The 24889-nt window shown below is 35.1% G+C and overlaps 1 protein-coding gene across 1 annotated transcript; it reads left to right on the top strand.

The window, feature by feature from the left end:
- Positions 1 to 1390: 1390 nt before the first annotated feature.
- LOC149237592 (uncharacterized) lies at positions 1391 to 2268 on the top strand. Its single transcript, XM_089369326.1, has 2 exons — positions 1391 to 1653; positions 1752 to 2268. Exons 1-2 carry the CDS (start codon positions 1391 to 1393, stop codon positions 2158 to 2160), a joined length of 672 nt encoding a protein of 223 aa, XP_089225452.1. The 3' UTR covers positions 2161 to 2268.
- Positions 2269 to 24889: the final 22621 nt, after the last annotated feature.

Genomic DNA, 24889 nt, shown 5'->3' with positions numbered 1-24889 from the left:
GAATAGAATGTTTTATGGTGGTGAAATACTCTGTCTCTCAGTGAATTTTTTTAAGTCTTCTGTGCACAAAAGGATCATGGAGTAAAGTAAAACAGAGCATTGTCTCTGTGTGTGTTTGAATGTTTGGTTTTTGGTATTTTCCCCATCAAAAATACCCAACATGATAGCCAAGGGTATTCCATGGCCATCGGCAAAATTGATACCTATTTCTGTTTGAATGAAGGGCAACAGAAAAGCCCTTATTTTGACCAGCTTATAGAGGAAGCCAATGAAAAGTGAGATGGAGCTCGATCCCGCGTGGTTCAAGTGCCTGGCAGCCAACAGAACATAAAAGATGGCATTCTGAGGTGGTGTAAGGTGTATTCCTCTTCACGCAATAAATGGTGTGTTTTATTTGAGATTGAACTCACTGGAATTTTGTCTGATTACTCTCGGCATGGCCATGTAAATTTGTACCAGGCACTTGGCTTTTCATTCGCCACGCCATTGGTAATTGAAGTAAAGTTCCAGAGCCTTGGAAACAACTTCAAAAGTACAAATCTAGAAGCGCAAGGGGAATCACTAAGCAGGGCGTTCCAGAGATTATTGGCAACGCACATGAGAGATATTCAAGAAAGGAATTTTGTGTATAGAACTGCATGTGATGGTCAAGATGATTTATATGAGCAGCTAATCGATGTTAGTGAAACGAATCCAATGCATTTGTATGGTCTTCGATCTTTGCTGCCCCGAATTGGCAAAGATTTCTTTTCTCGAGGGGGAAGGGATAGGGATCCAAATGTTTTATTGGAAGGTGAGGACAATATTTTTGTGAGATTTTTGCTCTTCACTGGAAGTCGTCTGGCCTCATTGCTTAAGCGGTGTATTGTCTGCGACAAAGAGCTCCCATTCATTGTCTGCAGGCTTTGTAGTTGTGCCGACGAATTATGGTATGTAAAATTCCATTTTCATTCATTCATTACTTCTGTTCCAACACATACAAAATTCTAACATTAGGGTTACTTGTTTTTGCAGCATGTTCAGCTTCGAAGTTTTGGGACTGGGAACTCAGGTGCTGCAAGAACTGGCCCGAATGCCACTGGAATTGATCGATTTAGAAATTTCCCTAGCTTGCGCTGCGGCAAACGGTTATAGTGATGTGTTTGAACCCTTCCCTCCTTTTCTCTTGAACAAAAGGGAAATTCGCCCGCGTTCAGACGTCTTAGATGACAACGGCATTGAAAACCCTAACGACTTTGGCATGATCAACCCTACGAACACAAATAAGAATATGGGTGCTTTGAGCAGTATTATAAAATCGTTTCCTTCGGTTTCAGAGATGAGATTGTGTGTTGATGAAGCTGCGTTGAAATGAAAGCTGGCGAAATCATGGTTGGACACTGCCCGATCGATGCAGAAATTGGGAGACGAATATCTTCCTTATAACGTTCTTAGATTCATCTTGTGCACCAACAGACTATCGTTGGTATTTTTATCTGACGACCATGACAAAGTTGTTAAACTTGATAGTTCGCGTTCAGGGCTTTATCAATTCGCGGTGGTGCAGGATTCTCCTGAGAGGGAGCTTGCTTATAACTCTATAAACAAGAAGCATGAAGTTTCCATATTTGGATTTCATAGAAGTGGCAGTGAAAACTGGTATTCGATTCTAAGGTATGTGTATCGGTGCATTCCCAATAATAATTTTGAACTTATGCAGTTCAGGAAACGTTTTTTTTTCTAATGTAGTGCATTGGTGTTGGAATTGACAGAAACGGATTGCGATGCTTAAGTGACACCAAGTTAATGTCAAGTGGAAATACGAAGGGAAATGGTATTTATTTGGCGGACACCTTTGGAGTTTCTTCGTCTTATGCATTCTGCTTGGGACATAATGATCGTTGGAAGAATGGCATGTATAAGGACGGCAGTTTTTGTGTTGTCGGTATATGTGAAATTATTTCTTCACTATCAATAAAGAAGAAGTCAGGTGAATATGTGGTTCCTAAAGAGTCGGAGGGAAGTGTGGCTGTAAGATATTTGCTTGTCTATAACTCAGCTCATAAAGATTTAGAACCTGCAACCATCTCTAATGGCCACATATTGTCTCACGGTGGTCAAAGTGTCGATCTTTATCAGCATCATCAGAGCATAAGACGAAAGTATGCTTCTATTTCTTGATCTCAGTATTCAAAGCCAGTAAGTACATTGTGTTCAACGCAGACACATTTAATCATTGAAATACGTTGCTCCTGTACAGACATGTCTGATTGCAGAGGAAATGAAAGATGTGGATGAATTTCATTCCAAAATAATAAATTTGAATTGGATGGAATTACGTGAATTATTGTTGAATTTAATTATTATATAGAAGACGAAGAAACTTGGCTAAAGATAGTTTCTTTATGGAACTGACGGTTCTCAATTTAATTTTTGCATTCAGCCTTTTTCTACCGTCCAATTTGACGAGTGCTACTACCTTCTACCAATGATAGTGCTACGTTGCAAACAACTTTGCAAAGGCAAGGTATATCATCATGGTAGTAGGGATTATTGGTTTCACCACAATGGAAAATAAGTAGTTGCTAGTCTAATTATATTTGATTCTGTTTTAGAATGATTATCTTTACTAAATGTTAATGTCTTTGATATGCATTATTTTCATCCCTTAAAATTGATAAAACTAATAAAAACGTAGTTATTTGCTAATTTGCACTCATCATTAATTTGCACTGTAATTTCTTCATTAATATTGCACTGTAACTTCGTGATCATATGGGCTAAATGCTTAAAAAAAAGAGTAAAGATAGATAGCATCTTTTTCAAGATAGATAAATGCAAACAAATGGGATAGCATTTTTCTCAAGCAGACTTATTCTTGCTGACTTAGCAAGATGTAGTGTACTGGACTTTAGCACTAAGTAAGGCCGCTGTCTTTTTCTTTTTGCTCACCCAAGAACATCCTCTAGTAGTGCTTCTTCCGTCCTTCTCTCTTTCTTCTTGGGCTGGAATCAGTAAATCCTTCTACATTAATAATTCTTCCCTTTTCATATTTCTGGTAGAAGTGGATGGTTCTTGGTAGATATCTCAAATTCACTGAGAATTTTTATTGCAAAACATAAACATTAGAGATCCTACTAGTTGTTTATACTTGGTAGGATTTAGTGGACTGGTTCCATAGCTTCTTAACATTTTCAAATTTGTGATCATCTGAGTGGTCATAAGTTTGCACTTCATCATATCAAATTTCTTCAGTAATTGGATGGCATACTTTCTTTGTCCCACTTAGATTTCATTTGGCTCTTGCCAAGCTTCTAGGCCCAAATAGTAGTGCATGAGTCCTAAATCCTTCATGTTGAATTCTGCTATTAGCATTTTTCAAATTTGTGATCATCTGAGTGGTCATAAGTTTGCACTTCATCATATCAAATTTCTTCAGTAATTGGATGGCATACTTTCTTTGTCCCACTTAGATTTCATTTGGCTCTTGCCAAGCTTCTAGGCCCAAATAGTAGTGCATGAGTCCTAAATCCTTCATGTTGAATTCTGCTATTAGTATTTTTTTACATTCTTGAATCCTTATTTTGATCCCAGTGATTAGAAGATAATCTACATATAGAAGTATCATGACAAATTCATCATTTTCTATTTTGATGTAAAGTTTTGGATCAAAGGTAATTTTCTTGAAACCCAATCTTTGCAAGTATGTATCCATTCTAGCATATCATCCTCTAGGAGCTTGCTTGATGCCGTAGAGTACCTTCTTTAATGTCTTTCCTTTACTTCACATCAGAGTGGTTGTTCAATGTAGACATCTATGGTGCCATTCAAAAATGTTGTTTTTACATCCATTTGATGTACCTTCCATTTCATGGATGCTCCCAGAGACATCATAGCTCAGATTGTGGTGTACTGTGGGAGCAAATGTTTCTTCATAGTCAATGCCTTGCCTTCTTCCTGAGAGAAGCCTCTAGCCACTAATCTTGCCTTGAGTTTGTCAATGCTTGGATAGATGCCTCTTTGATTTTATATAGCCATTTCGAGGTTACCACTGACTTATTATTCAGTTTTGGTATTGGACAATTTCTCAGACTTTATTCTTCATGATAGATTGGTACTCCTCATTCATTTCATATTTCCATTCTTCATGATAGATTGGTACTCCTCATTCATTTCATATTTCCATTCTTGATGTTTGGCTGCTTCTTCAAAGGTAGAAGGTTCTTCTTCAATGAGCTTTGATATGTATGTTGCATATCCAGAGTACCTTTTTGGTTTTTTGCTCTCCTTGAAGGTTTGGTTTGACGTGTGACCTTCTGCCTCTTGAAGAGTGGGGATAACCAGTAAGGTATTTTTCTTCCTTAGGGGATAGTGATAGGTTCACAGGGACCTTCTTCTTCACTATGAGAGATTTATTCTTCATGAGATCTTGAAGAGTGGATAACCAGTAAGGTATTTTTCTTCCTTAGGGGATAGTGATAGGTTCACAGGGACCTTCTTCTTCACTATGAGAGATTTATTCTTCATGAGATTATTTCTCTTCAAACATAGGGTGATCCTCTTCATCAGAAAGAGATCCTTGGATTTCTTGAAGGCAATGCTTTCATCAAAATAATCTCACTTTTATTTTGTGTCCTTCTTTTATGTATATTTTGTAGGCTTTGAATGTATATTTTGTAGGCTACAAAAGAGTTGCTATATCCAACAAATATTTTCTTCTTTCTTGTAGGATCTAGCTTCTTCCTTTTGTCCTTGGGAATGTGGATATATACTGGACATCCAAATATCCAGAGACTATCGATATTAGGTTTATTTCTAGTAAAGACTTCTTCAGAAGAGATATTGCCAAGAGACCTGTGAGGCCTTCTATTTTGAATATATATTGTGTCTTTTCTTGCTTTTGAATATATATTGTGGCTTTTCTTGCTTCTTCCCATAAGGATTTTGGTAAATCTTGATCATGGAGCATAGCCTTGACACTTTCCTCTATAGCTCTGTTCTTACATTCAGCTACTCCATTTTTTTTTGTTCAGGGTTGTACTGAACAATGAGCTCCCTCTTAATATGAGCCTCTTTATAGAAAGAAATAAGTTCTTTCGAAGTGTATTCACCTCCATTATGGATCTTTATCTTTCTTTCTATAATATTTTCTACTTCTATCTTGAATTCTTGAAAATTTGTAAAAACTTCATCCTTGGTTCTAACCCAGGTGTTTTTTTTAATAGTAATTGATGAATGCAACATAGTATAGACGACCTCCAAGAGATTTGGACATAGGCCCACATACATCAGAGTGAATGAGATCTAGAATCTCTTAGGCTCTGGATGTGCTGTTAGCTAATGGCTTCTTTGTACTGGTTCCAAGGGCATAATCGTACTCTTTCCAAGGGCACGACCTTTGCAGATTCCTTTCCTTCATGTTCTTCTCTCAGATTTGGAATTCCATTTACAATGGGGTTTGTAGAATTTTGTAATGGAGATGGCAGAATCACATGGGCTTATCTCAATTTGAGTAAGTGATTGACTAAGAGGAGATTAGAGTCTGTATAATCTGCCTTCTCTAACTCCCATGACTCTAGCTTTTTCAATGCTTGAATCTTTAGCCCAAACTACTACTTTAAGATCAATAAGGGTAATTCTATCATCCTTTTCTTCTAGAGATGAAATTGAAATTAGATTTTTGTACAAACTTGAAACATATAATATGTGGTTGAGATGAATGTTACCTCCACCTTCCAACTCAACTGATGATGATCCAATTCCTCTAATGGGATAACTTTTGTTGTCACCTAGTTCCATTGATATGAAGATTTTCCTTTGATTTTCCTTTAGACAAAGTCTTGAGTTGCTTGTGATATCTGGTCATATGTCTTGAAGCTGGACTATCTATTACCCATATGTTTTCATCTTGGAATGTTCTTGATAAAGATGAAAACAATCTTGAATCTTTTGGATCTTGAGAATAGAAGAATTTACTCCATACTATTTTGAAGTATTGTTTGATTGGACCAACTAAAGATGGGCACTTCTCTACAGCCTTTTCCACGATATAGTTGATATTCTTGACCTCTTTGAACCATAGCTCCTATACCATGTTGAAGAAACTAAGGTAAATTATCTCTTAATGATTCTTTTTTAAACTTATTGATAAGTTTTGAATTGTGTTGCTTCTTTTAATATACTTATGGTTGTTAAGTTAGTGCTTTCATCAAACAGTTATAGAAACATAAGCTCAACAATAGAATTGAGAATAAAACCCTTAAATCTATTCTTATTGAGAATAAAACCCTTAAATCTATTCTTATAAATGTTTAGTAGATGAAATGCTAAAACCTTTGATAAAACTTTTGACTAAAGATTACCTTCAACACGTTTTGTCACTATCCCTTGCACTGTCACACTCTTAGGTATTTATAACACTGTATTCCTTCCTATTTTCGGCCTTCTCACCATTCACTGTTTCTTCACTGGATCATTCGAAACTTTAGTGACACGCAGACTTCATTATGAGACTATATTGTATCTAGGGTTCAACCTTTGTGGTCTTGTATAAGTGTGCAGAGAGAGTAAGTGTGCTTTGAGACGCTGTGAATATCCACCTAAGAGACAATAGTACAATACCGAGAGAATATATATATGTGGATGCCCAACTAGGAGATAAATGGGTTGTACCAAGAGATGATATGTATCTTAACAGTGGACTACGGTCATGTGTGGATTTTATGGAGAAATATAGACTTTCCTCTTCATTACTCGTGATTCCGTGTCTCCTTCACCAAGGAACTGAAGGGACAACGTCGGCTTCTTCAGAAGGAGACTATGGTAATGTAATACTTTACCTCTTCTTTTATTCTACCAATTCATCCGAAGGTGCTATTATGAAATGCCACTTTATGCCCTATACATATAGGTCAATGTTGTCATCTATTAGGCTGACATGTGTGCCATAGATCAGGCCAACAAAAGGAGACGACTGTGTATCTCATTCAGCAGATTAGCAAAGGACATTGACAGTGGTTTCTTGAAGCTTAAATCCTTTGACATAACTGTAATAATACTTTTTGTTTAAGACATAGAAAGTCCTAAATCCCACTAGAGCATATTATACTTCCTTGGTAGTATTTAATGGAGCAACATGACGAATCAAGTGGCCCTTTATGCAATTTACTAATTTTCTCTTTTAGTTAGCTTCATTATTCTTATATTTAGTTTTCTCCTTAGCTCGCTCTGCCTCTAGAATAACTTTCTCCACATGACCTTGAATTCCATTAGCTTCCAAAATAAGAGTATCATGGTTGTCCAAGATATGAAGTTGATTTAACCATCTAACTTGACTTCAACTCAGAGACTTGGTGTAATTTTGACAAGAGATCCAAAAATCCAATCACACTACTTGGATGCTTGTCTCTTAGGTTGACTTCAATAGTTTCTCTTTAAAATAGGATTTGGTACCATGTTGAATTTTATATAAGATGCATAGTAGAAACTGATCTTCTAATGCCAGTATTACTACCTAATGATCTTCAAGCAATTTATCTTATTCCATTAATTTCATTGAGCAGTTATACAGAAAATTTCAAAAGTACATGCAACAAAAATAGTAAGGATCATAAAGAATAGAGACAACAAATCTTCTCAAGGAAAACCCAAACTTTAGTTAAAGCCCAACAATGTTTCTTCAAGGAGAAATTATTCTATAACAAGGTGTACAAATCCAAAAATTTCTAGAAATATGTGCCAAAATCCAATTCCAAATACCAATGAAACCTAGTGCCAAAATCCAATTCCAAATAGCAATCAAACCTAGTGATGTTAGAACAAGTCAATCCCACTCAAACCCACCAAAAATAAAGAAGTCAACACTGGGGAAAACTATCAGAAATTCATTCATGCAACTGCTAAGGTTAACTATCTATGGCTAGAGTCTGGATATGTCACATTCTCATACATGGAAAAATCTAGTCAATATTGGTCATAACATAGCTCAATTAACTTGGTCAAAGCTTGATCAACTAGTCAAGAAATCATCTTGGTCAAATCTCCAATTTGGCCTCCTTGACTTCACACATGCCACTCTTATAGGAGAGAAAATTGTGATGTTGAATTTGTCAAAATGAAGTGTCATGTTATGCATTTGTACAAGTCAAATGATTTTGAAATTTGACAAAGGAAAACACCCTTCCATGGTGGGGTTGTATTGTTCTTTTTGAACCTACATGATTCCGAAAAAGTAAGAATTTAATTTTTTCAATTCTTATAGCACAACTTGGGTGACCTGAATACCTCCCTATATTACAAAAAAAAACCATAGTAAATTTGAGGTGTAAATACATCTAATATTTTCTCAAAGATATAACTTTTACCTCCAATTCTTGAATATTCTTTTCCCATTTAGCATCCTGGTTCATAAGAACCTTCTCTTTTCTCCTAGCTTCTTGAAGCTAAGTTTTTAATGAAATTATGTCTCCATCATATGTATCCAAACTATAATTTCCTTCCCTTTTTGAAAGTTATAGCTTCTAGACTTCATTTTCATCCTCTGGTATATCATGAAAATTTTGTTTGTCCTTTAATTGTTGAATTAAAATGTCCTTTTAAGCATGAGGTTTTCTTCTAGCTTTACATTTTGAAAGTTATAGTCTTCATGTTAGAGTTATACATACCTTCTTCATCTTTCAGAACTTGCTCTTTCAACAACTTGTTCTTCTTCTTAGCTTTCTTCAACTCCTCTAGTGCACTGACTAATTTTTCTTTGAGGTCCACAAATCCTTCAAAATATGATTTTTCTTAAAACTTAGTCTTAGATTCAAATTCCATGACTATTCATTCCTCTTGTTTTCTCTTGGAGGATTCTTCATTGTTTCCCTCATATAACCATTATGTGCTTTAGAGTAAAAACTCTTTAAGTCTTCTTCCATTGATATTTTTGAGCTTTGTCTTGGCTATTATTTTCTTTCTCTTTCTCTTGTTTCTCAACTTTAAATGGACATTTAGAAGAAAAGTTTCCTACAATACCACATTTAAAACACTTAAATGGTAGCTTACCTTTTTTTCTCAATCCTCTTTTAAGTTTTCTTACAAAGTGACCCATCCCCTCATCCAAGTTTGTGCTCTTTAGATTTATTTGTGGGTTTAAACACTCCTTCCTTTGGCTCCAACTTCTTTTCCCCAGTTTTCATCCCATAAGCAGTGAGAGTTCCATGAAACTTCTCCATAGCTAGGGTCTTTAATTTTGTCATCTCCTCTGTGGATGAGATATTTGAATTAAATTTCATTAGGAGTTATATTAAAACCTTTTAGTTAACTTCCCCTTATTTAATGTTTTAACCAAGTCCTCTAATCATATTGGGTAATTCATTAACTCTAAGGAACTATTTAGCAATGCTTTCTTCTTCACTCATCCTAAGAATTTCAAATTTCCTTCTCTAGTTTGGAGTTTAGCTTACCTTCATAGTTGTTCTTGAGCTTATCCCAAACTTCCTTGGTTTATTTGCAGTGCATCACCTTTACCAATTTCATTCTTAGCCTTTGCATTATTGTTTTATGCTCTCCTTTCATCAAGATCCATAGCTAGAGTTCGTAGAACTATGTATCTAGATTCTAATATAGCCCATACATCCATTGCAATAGACATTATATAAGCTTCCATTTTGACTCTTGAGAATACAATAATTAGCTCCATGAAATACTAGTACTTTCCTAGTGTATAGATTTTCATTTGTCAGATTTTCCATGATTCCCTATGGATCTACTTTCTAGCATTTAAATTATTCTTGAAGGAACCTACTGAGATACCAATTGTTTGGAATTAGTAATTACTGGGAGGGGGTGACACTAGTACAGAATGGCTAATTAGTTACTAGAAAAGTGACTAAATTTTGCATAAAAATGATCATTTTTCAATAAGTGATCAATAGTGGATGATTTGGAGTATTATAATGTGACCAATTTTTAGCCATATTTAGCTTAATCAATAATTGGTTTTCTCAATTTCATCATCTAGTAGTATAATTAATCATATGTTTGGTCATTAATTTAGTGATTGATTTAGTCATTAATTGCCACAATTAATGACCAAATACACAACAAAATATACTACTACATGGTCACTTAAGAAAACCAATTAACTACTAAAGAAATATTACCAAAATGTTAGGACATTATAAATACTATAAATTAGCCACTAATAGTCATATTTATGCAAATTTTAATCATCTTTTGAAACCAATTAATGGTGAAATAAATATGACTAAGTCTTGGTCATGTTGTAAGCTAGTGTAAATTAGCTACTAATAGTACTATATATGCAAAATTTAGTCATAATTTATATTCACAAATTTATCATTTATAATACTAGTCATTTATATTTTTTTGGTAGTTTCATATTCATTATATAAATGACTTATTTAGTAGTTTATATTCATTTCATTTGCTTTCATTAATAATCATTGTAAATGACTAATTTAATCATTGTATATTCATTTTATTTGTATTCATCATTGATCAATATAAACTACTAATTTATTAGTTTTAGATTGATTTTATGTGTTCATTATTGATCAACATATATTAATTAGTATTATTTTGTGACTAAATTAAAAAAATTGTCATACAATGTGCATATTCATCTAATATGAAAACTGAAAGTTAAATATATTAAATACAATAATATAAAGTACAACTATAAATCATTTCAACCACATCAATTATATTATATGAAATGTAAATTATTACAATATGATTTTCCAACTTAATATTATTTGGACTACAATTTACACATGAAATATTGTTTCATCACTTCAATACATTATCATTGTGTTACCAAGTCATTGCAAGTGAATTCACTAACTCTAAAGACTTGACCATCAGTCTATATGTGTGTGCCTCATGTGGAATATTGGGTTTAAGGGTATCACTAGATAGGTTCTCTTCTCTCTCTTTCTCCATTTGTTGCTTTAGTGTTATTGTTTTCATCTTTCATCAATTAGTACTCCTTACACTAGTAGAAAATGAACAATTAGTGACTAGGTGTCTAAAAACGTTAGTCACCACAACTTTTCCAAGTAAAATACTACAAAAAATGAGCAATCTTAAGTGACCGAACTAAAAACAAATATGTTAAAACTGAAAATGACTAACATGAATGACTAATTTAGTCTAAGAACAAAAATTCAATTACTTAACAAATACTAAAATAATATGAATCACTTTTTTATGTTAGTCATCTTAATTGTGTCAAGCAATCCAAACTTACAAGTGATAGGGGATTGAAATGGTGTTAAATATTTGTTGAAAGGTTGTCCTTCATTAAAAGCTTTTTCAGCCTCACATGGTACCAACTTTGCATTATTTATCTCTAATAATTTGTAATTTTAAAAATATAATTTTTAACAAAAAAATTATTTTATGTATTTTTTAAAAATCTATTCATTGAATCTATAATTGGATCTAGTTCCAATTTGAAATTAATTTGTAGGGAAATTTTAATTTGTAAGACTATAATTTCAAAGAAAAACTACTTTAATTTCATATTAACTGACCTAGATCCATCTTAACCTCGAATCTATCAAGCACCTAGAGGGGTCCAATCTCTCCAGGTGTAAACTTTTTTTCTAGTGAAAAACTTGAGGAAATGTTTGCACCTCTAGAATCTCTCGATACTTGATAGTTATAGGGTTAATATGGATCTAGGTTGGTTATATAATACTATATAATATCTATATTTGTATTTTTGTCTCTTTTTTATTCCCTCTCTATCTCACCCCCCAAAAATACACACACACTCTCTCTCTCTATATTTGTATCCTTCTCTCTATTCTCTATTTCTCTCCTCTCTCCCTCACTCTCTCTCCATGACTCCCTTTTCACGTCGTCTCTCTCTCCACATTTCTCCCTCTATGTTTTTCTTGTTCCCCCACTCTCCTACCAGCTCAGATTCCATCTTTATCTCCTCATCTCTATCTTCCTTCATCTCTATCCCTTATCTCCCACCTCCCTCTAGCTCTCCCACAAATCACTCTCCCTCTCTCTCTCTCTCCCTTCCAACTCTATGACTATCTCACCCCCTCCCTGTCCTTCTCCATCTCTATGTCTCCATCTCTCTCCCTTCCCTTTCTCTCACTATATCTATCCTCTCCTCTTCTTTCTCTTCCCTCCTCTTCTCTCTCCCTCACTCTCTCTTCATCTCTCCCTTGTAACTCCTCTCTCTATCCACCTCTATCTCTCTATCCACCTCTATCTCTCTATGTATTTTTTCTTTTCTCCCTCTCTCCCTCTCTCCCTCACTCCAAATCCATTTCCCTCTCTCCTCTCTCTTCCTTCCTCTTACTCCCTTATTCCGACCTCCCTCTATCCCCCCATCATTCTCTCTTTCTCTCTCTCTTTGTCCTCCAACTTTTTCACTATCTCCCTCCCTCTCTCTTAAACTTGATCACATTGTATTATGTTTAAGAAATGATCTAAATTAAAAAAATTAATTGGTTGTAAAATATTGAACTTATATTTTGGATCAATCATGTAAAAGAAAATAAAATAATGAAAAACTTTAAAAAGTCATGCACTATTTTTAATCTATTATAATTAGTCAATTTTCTTGCTCTCAACCCTTGGATCCTTAGCTAAGATGGATCTATGTGGTTCTATATATATATATATATATATATATATATATATAGAGAGAGAGAGAGAGAGAGAGAGAGAGAGAGAGAGAGAGAGAGAGCATAGATCCATCTTAGCTTAATTTTATTAAAACCTTAATTTAATTTCTATGGGTATTTTTAGTAGTTGTGAGGATAGAGTGTTTAGATATATCTCAAATTATACCATTTTCCCTTTTTGATTCAATTAAAAAAATGTTGTAAAATTAAATGAAAAGAAAATATTTTTTCTATGAAATGAGTTATGGTTTTTTGTGTTGGAAATAATACTGAGAGGGGGGGGTGAATCAGTATTATCAGAACAATAAAACTTTTTTTTATTTCTATACTTAGATACATATACGCTACTTCATTCAAGGGAACCCGCGTGTATACGCAGTTGTGTCTAAAGTAACTAGCATATATCCAAAATACTTATGATTAAGTTAATCCATTAAATATTGATCTTTAGTTAGTGCATCAGAACTTCATAAACCATATGAACAGTAAGCAGGTGCAGTAAAAACATAACAGATCATCACACACATGAACACCATGATATAAGGTGGAAACCCAATGTGGGTGAAAACCACCTACTACAATTCGTTTCTATCTTCCTTTATTAAGAAACTTCTTTTACAATGTACTGGTGCAGTCCTTTACCAGCACGCAGGCTACAACCTACAGAAGGCTACAACCTTCTCTCATTCTCCAGACTCTCCTGGAAGGGAGCCCCAACCCCCTTCGCTCTTGTACTAGCTAAGATACTAGTACGTAGGTTCCGAACTACAATCTTCTCTCCTCCAGGTACCATGTTTCATACATTTTCAGACTGGATACTCCTGAAGCACAACACATAATCTAAAGGCCACATTTCATCAAATTTTCATACTGGACCCATAAATATCACTGATGCACAAAACAGTCAATATTAGCATCATCAATTTCTGAATCACTGAAACCCTGTCAATAACACAGTCACCAGAACACAGAGCAGATAGCATAACTCTGCCATAATCATCAAATCCATCTGCAAATTCAAATATTATTCTTCATAATGTATACGCTACTATAATGAATCAAACCCGCGTACATACGCGCTTTTGCCAAAGACAACCCGCATACAGATCTAAAAATAATTTCTCATAACTTGCACCTGTACCAGACATCAGTCATACTCATAACAATTATAGAACAGTACATGCGTCAGTATGTATATCTAGAATAAGCATCATAAAGATAGTTCACTTCAAACCATTTGATCCTGATCTCTCCTTATATCTTGTTCTCCATCAACCGGTCAGATCCCTCCTTAGCTCAAATCAAGCAATGCATCATCAACCCATAACCTACATCCTGGATCTCATACTTCTTCAGATATTCAAGACTTTTCAGATGCACTTGCCTAATGATCTTCTTCTCCTTTTATAGTCTTAGGCCTTGCTCAATACCACGGTCCAAAACCATAATAAATCAATACCAAGAGACCAATACTTGGGATCAACACACTTGTCGAGATACCATGGTCCGAAACCATAGGTTCAAATACCGAGGACTAACTACCACGGACCAAAAGTAAGCTTTCCGACATGTACGCGCTTTTCTGTGCATGAAACTGCGTGTATACCCTACTTGGTATATGGCGAACCTGCGTATACGCGACTTGGTATATAGTGAACCTGCTTGTATACCCTACTTGGTATATAGCGAACCTGCGTATACGCGACTTGGTATATAGTGAACGTGCGTGTATACCCTACTTGGTATATAGTGAACCTGCGTATATATATTTTCTCTTCATACTTGTAGTTTGATCATCAATTCCTTGCTGCTATCCTTCTGCACTATGATTTGTCATCAGTGTGATTTTCCATCAAGGACAACACTTGTCTCATAATGCCAACAATCTCCCCCTTTGGACTTGATGGCAAAGCTAACTTGTCACACTTAGAACTTGATCTTCTTATTCCTTTGAGTTGTCCTGCATCCCATGCATTTAGTCACATCTGTAGATTGATCTAGTTATATGTAAGTGATTTGTTCTTCTATGAGAGGGTTGCCATCAAGTACAACACATGCATCATAATGCCAACAATCTCCCCCTTTGGACTTGATGGCAACAACACCAAATCACTCTCCCCCTTTGACATCAAGGGCAAAGGGTGGACCAACATATTCTCTTTCCTTGATAAACATTCAGTTGTCCATACTCCCCGTGAGTACCTGCTGAAATCTCCAAATGTGCTCCCCCTTTGTATATGCCAAAGTGTACCAATCTGTCCATGCTCCCCCTGAGTACATGCCAAGTCTCTGTACTGCTGAAGTGTGTTGTTCATGCTCTTCCTGACTGAAGGCAAGATCTGCAAAAAGATGTTCTTCAAGAAGAACCATGACTTATACATCATAATAGACCTTCCTATCACCAAAAGACTGAATACATGCATCCATTTCCCAACCACATGGGGATATACTAGAATTGACTCATCCACCCAACCAAGTGGGGATACATCAAAAGTTTACACATGATAAAGCAAGAGCATTACATTTTCATCCCAGGCATAGTGGGGAAACCAATATAGGCCGTTACATGACCTTGACATCATGAAAGAGATATCACAAAAGAGATATATGACCAAAATATCTAGAGAAAGACTTTATGAAAGTCACCAATAACTGATATCGCCTGCATCTGTCGATTCAGATCAGCAACCAAGAGATCCTTCTGCCTTTGTTTCGCCTGAAACCAACAACAACTGTGAACTAGAACCAAAAGCTTCTAAGATAACACCAACAATGCATCATTGGAAGATTATCTGCTCCCCCTGAACTTGTGCCAGATGGTCTCTGTCAGACCCATATCAGACTCTCTGCAACCAACATCTCTCCCTGCTGATTTCCTTCAAAACTCCATATACGTGTCTGCATCCACATAAACAAGCGTATATATGCGGATAGGCCTTATGAAACTCGCGTACAACCATTTCCATATCAGCAACCTGTAAATGTCCTGCAACAAGGTATGTTGAACATAGATGTCAACTCCTCCTTTTAAACATCATCATGAAATCATTCACATTCTATGTGAAACCACCATAGCCATTACATCAACGTCAAGATCTACATGATCCAAGTATCATTATTTGGGAACATCTGCATCAATCAACATATGTAAGTATCAACCTATCATCATATAGATACAAACATGTCTCCAACAAAGCAACTTTGAGAAGTCATCCATGTATCAGCACTATGTATCTTGAGCTCAAGCTCTTTTGACAAAACTTCTTGATATCATCAACAGCAACAATCCTTATCCACATGAGTGCCTGCATCATGACTGTATGATCTTTATGCATATGACAACAGTAGTATATGAGTGACTCATCATCAAGTGAGGAAGATGTGTATTCAAGCTTTGTACTTCTCCTTATCCTTATGAAGATCACTATGTAAGCACCATATATGCAGCATCAATGAATCAACCATAAATCTGATTTGAACATCAACTATGTATCCCCAAGAATCATATGAGATTTTATCATGGAAAAGTCATAACCACATCATAGCAAGATATATCACCAAGGATTATTAACCATAATGCCAACAATGAATTATTAAAGGCATATGCTCCCCCTCAACCTGTGCCATATGTTAGATCTGATAATGCATATATCAACAATAAGCATCAAGACATCATCAAGTCAGGATCAAAACGCTTCTAGACATCTTACAAGTATCAAAACATTTCCACACATCCTCAGCAGACTGTAACTATTAATCAATAGAGCAGATAATAGACTGAATCATATCAGGTCCTTTTTCTGAGCCTGTCCCCACTGCTTTTCCTCAGACTGACATATACGCGACTTTGCAGTGTCTAACTCGCGTATATACGCGACTTTCCTTTATGGAACTTGCGTATGAGATTCAGGATACTGAAGTTTTACACTTTCAGCTCCCTCTGAGTCTGTTATGTCTGTGATGTGTTGTATTTGAGTACATTGTGTTGTGCCACATCTTTCTGACTGTACTTCCTTCTTCTTCCATATCTTCAAGTGTGATGATGTTTTCTCCTTTTGGTGTGATGTCCGTCCTCTGTTCCTGCATTCCTTTGCTATGTGTCCAAGTTTGTTACATGCATAACATCTTACATGTTTCATATTCCTCCTGTAGCAATCAGCAGCTTTGTGACCAAACATATTGCAAGCAAAGCAATATCCATTAAATTACCTTGAATGTGATGATCTTTCTGCATGATGGTCTTGAACCCTTCTTCTTCTACATCTAGCTGCAACATGTCCAAGATTATGACATTCATAACATTCAACATTATTCATAGGAGGAGTAAAAGATTTTCTTTGAAGAATCTCTTTCCTTGATTGTTGATGGGGTTGACTTCTCATCTCTCTTATATCCTTGTTGATTATTTTAGATTTCTCTTCATAGTTCCTTGCCTCACCTTGTGAACTAGATTCACCTTCAACAAATTCATGGAAGCCAAGACCAGTCTTTATAGCAGGAGATCTTTGACTACTAAGAATGTCATCCAAGACTTTAGAGCTATCTTGAAATCGTAAAAGCTTATCCTTTTCTTCTAATTTACCTTTCAAGATATTTACCTCAACCTGAAGTTGTTCTTCTTTTTCAAGAGATTGCCTTTCAAATCTTCTTCAGCTTTCCTTCCTTCTTCCATTTGTTTCCTTAGTTTGAGAATCTCATTTTCTTGTTCTTCATTCAAATCCTGCTGCATTTGACAAACTCGGAAGATACATTCCAGCTGGGATTTTAAGCTGATGACTTCGTTGTCTTGTTTTTCTATTGCTTGGTGTAGATCTTCATTCTGCTTCTTTGATTCTTCAAGTTCTTCCTTTAGTGAGAGGATCGTGGCTTCAAGACTTTCATAATAACTGGATCGATCTCTGAGCTCCTTGATTGTTGTGTTCTTTTCAATGACATCATTTCTTAGAGATGTTGCTTCAACCTGCAACTTTTGATACTTTTATTTGCATACCTTTTGATGAGCTTTTTGTCTAGTAAGAGCTTCTTTGAGGGCACCACTCTTTATGTCCAGAATTTTTTCTTGTTCACTAATTTTGTTTGTGAACCTGTTGAATTCTTCCTCTATTTGATATCTTTCTTGCTCACCCATAAGAGCAAATTCAGTAGTCTCACTATCACTTTCATCTTTTCCAAAAGGAAAGATAGCTGGAACATCAGAGGATAGCAAATTCATACCTGAATGGTCATCTTCATTCTGAACTGATTCTGAATCTGATTCTGAGTCTGAAGAGCTTCTTATACCTAATCCCCAATCGATTCTCCCACTGTCATAGTTCTTTTGAGATGTCTTCTTCTTCTTATGAGCTTTCTTCTTAAGCTTCTTTCCCATTATTCCATGGATCTCCTTCAAGCGATCAAGCTTCTACCAAAGGACCTGCTCCGATACCAATTGCTGGAAATAATACTGAGAGGGGGGGGTGAATCAGTATTATCAGATCAATAATTTTTTTTTTATTTCTATACTTAGATACATATACGCTACTTCATTCAAGGGAATCCGCGTGTATACGCAACTGTGTCTAAAGCAACTAGCCTATATCCAAAACACTTATGATTCAGTTAATCCATTAAATGTTGATCTTTAGTTAGTGCATCAGAACTTCATAAACCATATGAACAGTAAGCAGGTGCAGTAAAAACAGAATAGATCATCACACACAAGAAGCACACATGAACACCATGATATAAGGTGGAAACCCAATGTGGGTGAAAACCACCTGCTACAATTAGTTTCTATCTTCCTTTATTAAGAAACTTATTTTACAATGTACTGGTTCAGTCCTTTACCAGCACGCAGGCTACAACCTGCAGAAGGCTACAACCTTCTCTCGTTCTCCAGACTCTCCTAGAAGGGAGCTCCAACCCCCTTCGCTCTTGTACTAGCTAAGATACTAGTATGTAGGTGCCGACCTACAATCTTCTCTCCTCCAGGTACCATGTTTCATACATTTTCAGACTGGATACTCCTGAAGCACAACACATAATCTGAAGGCCACGTTTCATCAAATTTTCATACTGGACCCATAAATATCACTGATGCACAAAACAGTCAATACTAGCATCATCAATTTCTGAATCACTGAAACCCTGTCAATAACATAATCACCAGAACACAAAGCAGATAACAGAACTCTGCCATAATCATCAAATCCATCTGCAACTTCAAATATTATCCTTCATAATGTATACGCTACTATAATGAATCAAACCCGCGTACATACGCGCTTTTGCCAAAGACAACCCGTGTACAGATCTAAAAATAATTTCTCATAACTTGCAGCTGTACCATACATCAGTCATACTCATAACACTTATAGAACAGTACATGCGTCAATATGTATATCTAGAATAAGCATCATAAAGATAGTTCATTTCAAAACATTTGATCCCGATCTCTCTTTAGATCTTGTTCTCCATCAACCGGTCAGATCCCTCCTTAGCTCAGATCAAGCAATGCATCATCAACCCATAACCTGCATCCTGGATCTCATACTTCTTCAGATATTCAAGACTTTTCAGATGCACTTGCCTAATGATCTTCTTCTCCTTTTATAGTCTTAGGCCTTGCTCAATACCACGGTCCAAAACCATAATAAATCAATACCAAGAGCCCAATACTTGGGATCAACACACTTGTCGAGATACCATGGTCCGAAACCATAGGTTCAAATACCGAGGACTAACTACCACGGACCAAAAGTAAGCTTTCCGACATGTACGCACTTTTCCGTGCATGAAACTACGTGTATACCCTACTTGGTATATGGCGAACCTGCGTATACGCGACTTGGTATATAGTGAACCTGCTTGTATACCCTACTTGGTATATAGCGAACCTGCGTATACGCGACTTGGTATATAGTGAACCTGCGTGTATACCCTACTTGGTATATAGTGAACCTGCGTATATATATTTTCTCTTCATACTTGTAGTCTGATCATCAATTCCTTGCTGCTATCCTTCTGCACTATGATTTGTCATCAGTGTGATTTGCCATCAAGGACAACACTTGTCTCATAATGCCAACATTTTGGCATGTGGTATTGATAATCCATGGTATTATAACAAAGTCAATTTACAAGTTAATATCCATGGTAAAGTGAGGGTGAATATCCATGGTTAAAAATCTTGTTATATTGTTATAAAATATTTTGATTGTGAAATAATTTATGTTTTTTGAGCATGTGGTATTGATAATCCATGGTATGGACCCATGGTATTGACCCATGGTATTGTAACAAATACTATTTTTTACAAGTTAATAATATTTTCCTTAATGTGGGGGTGATTATGGCAAAGTGAGGGTGAATATCTATGGTTAACAATCTTGTTATATTGTTATAAAATATTTTTATTGTGAAATAATTTATGTTTTTTGGCATGTGGTATTGATAATCCATGGTATTGACCCATGGTATTGTAAGAAATGCTATTTTTTACAAGCTAATAACATCTACCATAATGTGGGGGTGATTATATCCACGGTTAAGAATATTGTCATATTATTATAAAATATATTGGTTGTGAAATTAGTTATGGTTTTTGGACTTGTAGTATTGATAAGTCATGGTATTGTAACAAAGCTTATTCACAAGTTGATAACAAAATCAAAATATAACAAGTTGAATTATATTATTTTTATTAATTTAACTTTTTATTATTAATTGAGGTCATATTTAAATGTTTACACTCATTCCAATATCAATTTTAACTTCTTCTTCTTCTTTTTAACTTAGCTTCTTACGCAAAAGTAACAAATTCTTATTAAAAATAAATTGTTTAACCTGATTTCAATTTATATATTTTATTTTATATTATAAATATTTCTTTTACTTTTTCCATTATAAATATTTTTTTTCTTTTTCATTTCCAGTTTAGCATTGGGTTCAAATAAAATATTCACAGATTACAACCTCAAATAAAATATTGATAGATTACAACCTCACATTGTAACAGGTAGCACGACATTTTTCTCTCCCTTGTCTATATCTTCGTGGAAATGACAAAAGAAGGAATACCATCAACGCGATCTATGGATTTCATGCCATTGGAACCTGAGATGGAGTTTGCATGGGAAACACCTCAGGAGAGCATCAATGATTAGATGGAGATTTTGGTAATTTTTACATGGGTATGAATTTGGACTCTAGAGAGTTCTTCCTTTTTACTAAAGATGATTTTTGTTCTTATGGGTAAATAATTTCAAGGGTTTATATGATAAAAAAATAGATTTTATCTAGAATTGAGGGTTTAATGATTATGATAATGCAGATCTTGATTGCATTCTTCCTTTTTACTAAAGATAATTTTTGTTCTTATGGGTTGAGGGTGTAATGATTTTGATAATGTATATCATGATTGTGTCATTCCTTTTTAATAAAGATGATTTTTTTTATTATACAGATCAGTTCGCTCCTCCCTAACTTTTCTAAGGTGAGAATGGATGAAATTTTATTTTTTATTTTTACCTTTTTAGTGTTTGGATGAAATTTTATTTTTTATTTTTACCTTTTTTAGTGTTTGATTGTTTCCGTAATGAACTCTACCATGCCCAAATTCAAAGGGATCAAGTCATGCAAGCAAATTTCCTCGTAGGGTGCAAATGATAGACCTTCCTCAAACTTTGCTACATGAATTTAAAATTTCTTGTAATCACGAACATAAAATATATGTTTCATTCTTAGATTCTGATCTCAATGCCTACAGTTTTAAACCGTGTTACTATATTTTAAGTAGAATATACGTAGATCCATTAAACCTTATAACTCTCCAAATCTTTGGTTAATTTCAGCTAAAAATAATGAACATGAATGGATTTTTCAATTTAGATTCAATGCTTATAGACAATAATTAAAAATGGAAGAACCCAAACGGTATGATAAATTTTACCCACCCATCGATTTCCAAGACCTTTCCTATTATTCTGAGCCTAAACATTGTCCATCACTGATGATCAGACCTATGCTAAGGTGAGGAAAACAAAGAAGAAGATAAAAATGGTGCATGGCCAACTTCATAAATCTTTAGAAAAAATCCAAGAGGTTTTCTCCATTTACTATGATGCTTTTTCCTCTAGATGCCCAACAAATAATTATGTTATGTTCTTACTTGAACAATATCTATTGCTTAAAATTAAAGTTGTCTGGTTCAGCAAACCCTCTCAGTTTAATATTGTCTCTAATTTCATTAACTCTCTTCAACAACAATATGACATGTAAAATACTTTTTGTGCGAACTATACATGCATAATATTTTCTTAGAGGACCAAAGGGATGAAAATCCCAATGCTTTTATTGGCGATGTACAATTTGAGGCCTTTATCTCTTCTTCTAAAAATAAAATTAAGTGGTTAAAATCTCATGACATATATTTGAAAATGGAAAATGGCCTCGACCTCTAGGTCAGAGGGGAACCAAGGAGCCCTTTGCGCAGCCTCATTAAGCACAAAAAGTTTACAGAACAGTGAGGTCTTGTTCCTGCTCTTGCACCCATGAATAATGATGTTCTCTGGGATCATTTGAAATTCTTTGAGGACATTAGAATAGAAGCCCTCCATGCAGCCAAACAACAATGGAATATGTCCTCGAGTGAGGTAAAAAGTAGGGAACCATTCAATTACTGAAATTTTCAGGGAGAAACTAGTAGAGTGCGAGAGTATGCTCATTTAGTCCTATCTGAAGGACCTACCTTGACTGGTTTCAGGTATATATGCTCTATCATATGGTACACTCCATATGTTTACAAGCCTGAGTATGATCTCTCTAAAAAGGATAAAACTATAGCCTTCAAGGAAATCCAAAAGAGAAATGGATTTTAGTATTATGGTGAAGATTATTATCCAACTTATTCGTTAGCAATTCTACACGCTAATCATCTCTTCGCATGAGGACATATAAAAGGTAAGTTGAGGGTGATGTTTGGCTATAGAAATGGTATGTTTCTTCGTGTTATTTCCTTATTTAATAGTCTACTTTTTAACATTTTTACATTTAGTTTATGATAATTTGATAGGTAGAAGTTCTAGAAGAGAAATTAATAGTATCTTAGTTACTTTATGTATTTAAGATATCAAAAATCTATAATCTGAGGTAATTTATGTGTAGAAAGATCTATTGAATGATTGTTGTTCCCTTGGATTGTTGAAGAGAACCCAAGCACGGATAGGCCGTTGGCCTAATTTTGGCATGCTGATTGAAGATTTGTACCTACTCGTACAAAATAGTCAAAGAAAAGATATCATTGGCTATTTTGAAATATTTTATTGTTTAATGAGCAATCCCGAGAATCTTCTGATTCTTAGGATAGCTCCATCACAAGAATTAAATTGTAATATATAGCAAACATCTAGTAACATTGGTCGATGGTACCAAATCATATGCCAAAGACACTAGCTCAAGTGTTCACTTCCTGATAGCTGAGAACGAGCGAATGGCTAAGGAGCTATAGATGACCAAGCAAGGAGAAGAATTGGTTATATCATCCTCCCTAGCAGAGTTCAAGAAGGCAACACTGGATGAGTGGTGTACCCAAATTCTATGGAGGCAAGAGTTCATTTCTAGAAAGATGTCATCTTAGAGTACACGACACCATCTCAAACTACTAAGCTTGGCATTCGTTCACTACTATCAACCACCATGAGGATGTTGAAGAACTGGTCTTCTCACAATTGTCTGAGTCATAGTGATGTCTTGCATGGCTTTCTCAAACTTATTTTGACCTCTCTAATGCCAAACAAACACATATTTGTCATAGAAAAACTAGTAGAGGTGATCTTTTGATATATTCTTAATTACTTGAAATTTTCAGGGAGAAATAGTAGAGTTCAGAGTAGTATGCTCATTGAGTCCTATCTGAAGGAAATATTTGACTGGTTTCAGGTATATATGCTCAATCATATGTCACACTCCATATGGTTACAAGCTGAAGTATGAGCTATCTAAAAAGGATAAAACTGATGATGCCTTCAATGAAATCAAAAGAGAAATGGATTTTAGATCATTGATGGTGAAGATTATTATCCTACTTATTCGTTGCATTTCTACACCTAATACATCTCTATTGACATGATGGACATAATAAAAGGTAAGTTGAGGGTTGATGTTTGGACTAAAGAAATGATTTTGTTTCTTGTGTTATTTCCTTATTTAATAGTCTACTTTTTTACATTTTTACATTTAGTTTATGAAAATTTGTTAGTGGTAGAACTTCTAGAAGTTGAAATTAATAGTATTAGTTACTTATGTATTTAAAGATATCAATAAATCTATAATCTGAGGTAATTTTGTGAAGAAAGATCTATTGAAGGATTGTTGTTCCCATTGGATTGTTGAAGAGAACCAAGAAGGATAGGCGTTGGCCTAAGTTTTGGCATGCATGATTGAAGATTTGTTCCAACATCGTACAAAAATAGATCAAAGATTAAGATATCATTTGCTTTTTGAAATTTTTATTGTTTACTGAGCAATCCAAGGAAGGATTCTTCTTAGATTCTTAGGATAGGACCAGCACAAGAATGAAATTGAAATATATAGCAAACATCTAGTAAATTGGTCCATGATACCAAATATATGCCAAAGACATAGCTCAAGGTGTTCACTTATGATAGCTGGAAGAACGATTGAAATGGCTAGTGAGCTATAGATTGTCTCAAGGAAGGAGAAGAATTGGTTTTTATCATCCTCCCTAGTCCTATGCAGGTTCAAGAATGATGCAAACACTGGATGAAGTAGAGAGTTACCATATTCTATGGATGGCAAGAAGTTCTTTTCTAGAAATGATGACTCTTAGAAGTACATCGGAAACCATCTCAAAACTACTTAGTCTTGGCATGCGTTCACTACTATCACCACATTGAGGATGTTGAAGACATGGTCTTTACAATTGTTTGAGTCATAGTGATGTTTTGCATGGCTTCTCAACTTATTCTTGAACTCTCTAGCCAACAACACATATTGTTGACCTGATCTTCGACAATCTAAGCATTTTATGGGGAAACTCTGCCAAAAGGAAGACCATGCATACAGTTAGGGGGATATTATAATGATTGGGAATTCTTACAGAAGCGATCCATGAATGAGTCTTATGAAATCCTTGACGAGCTATATGGACAATCATTCTTTGATAGATCATCTCTCAGGAACACTCCTTAAAGAATATAATCCTTATTCATCCAATGGATTATTATTGAAGATCTCTTCCACTTGATCAGTAGCAG

This window comes from Pinus tabuliformis, chromosome 8, assembly GCF_031772625.1.
Source record: "Pinus tabuliformis cultivar Carrire ecotype Pingquan chromosome 8, CPIR1, whole genome shotgun sequence".
NCBI classification, from domain to species: domain Eukaryota; kingdom Viridiplantae; phylum Streptophyta; class Pinopsida; order Pinales; family Pinaceae; genus Pinus; species Pinus tabuliformis.
This window is presented reverse-complemented; position numbering and strand designations above follow the sequence as displayed.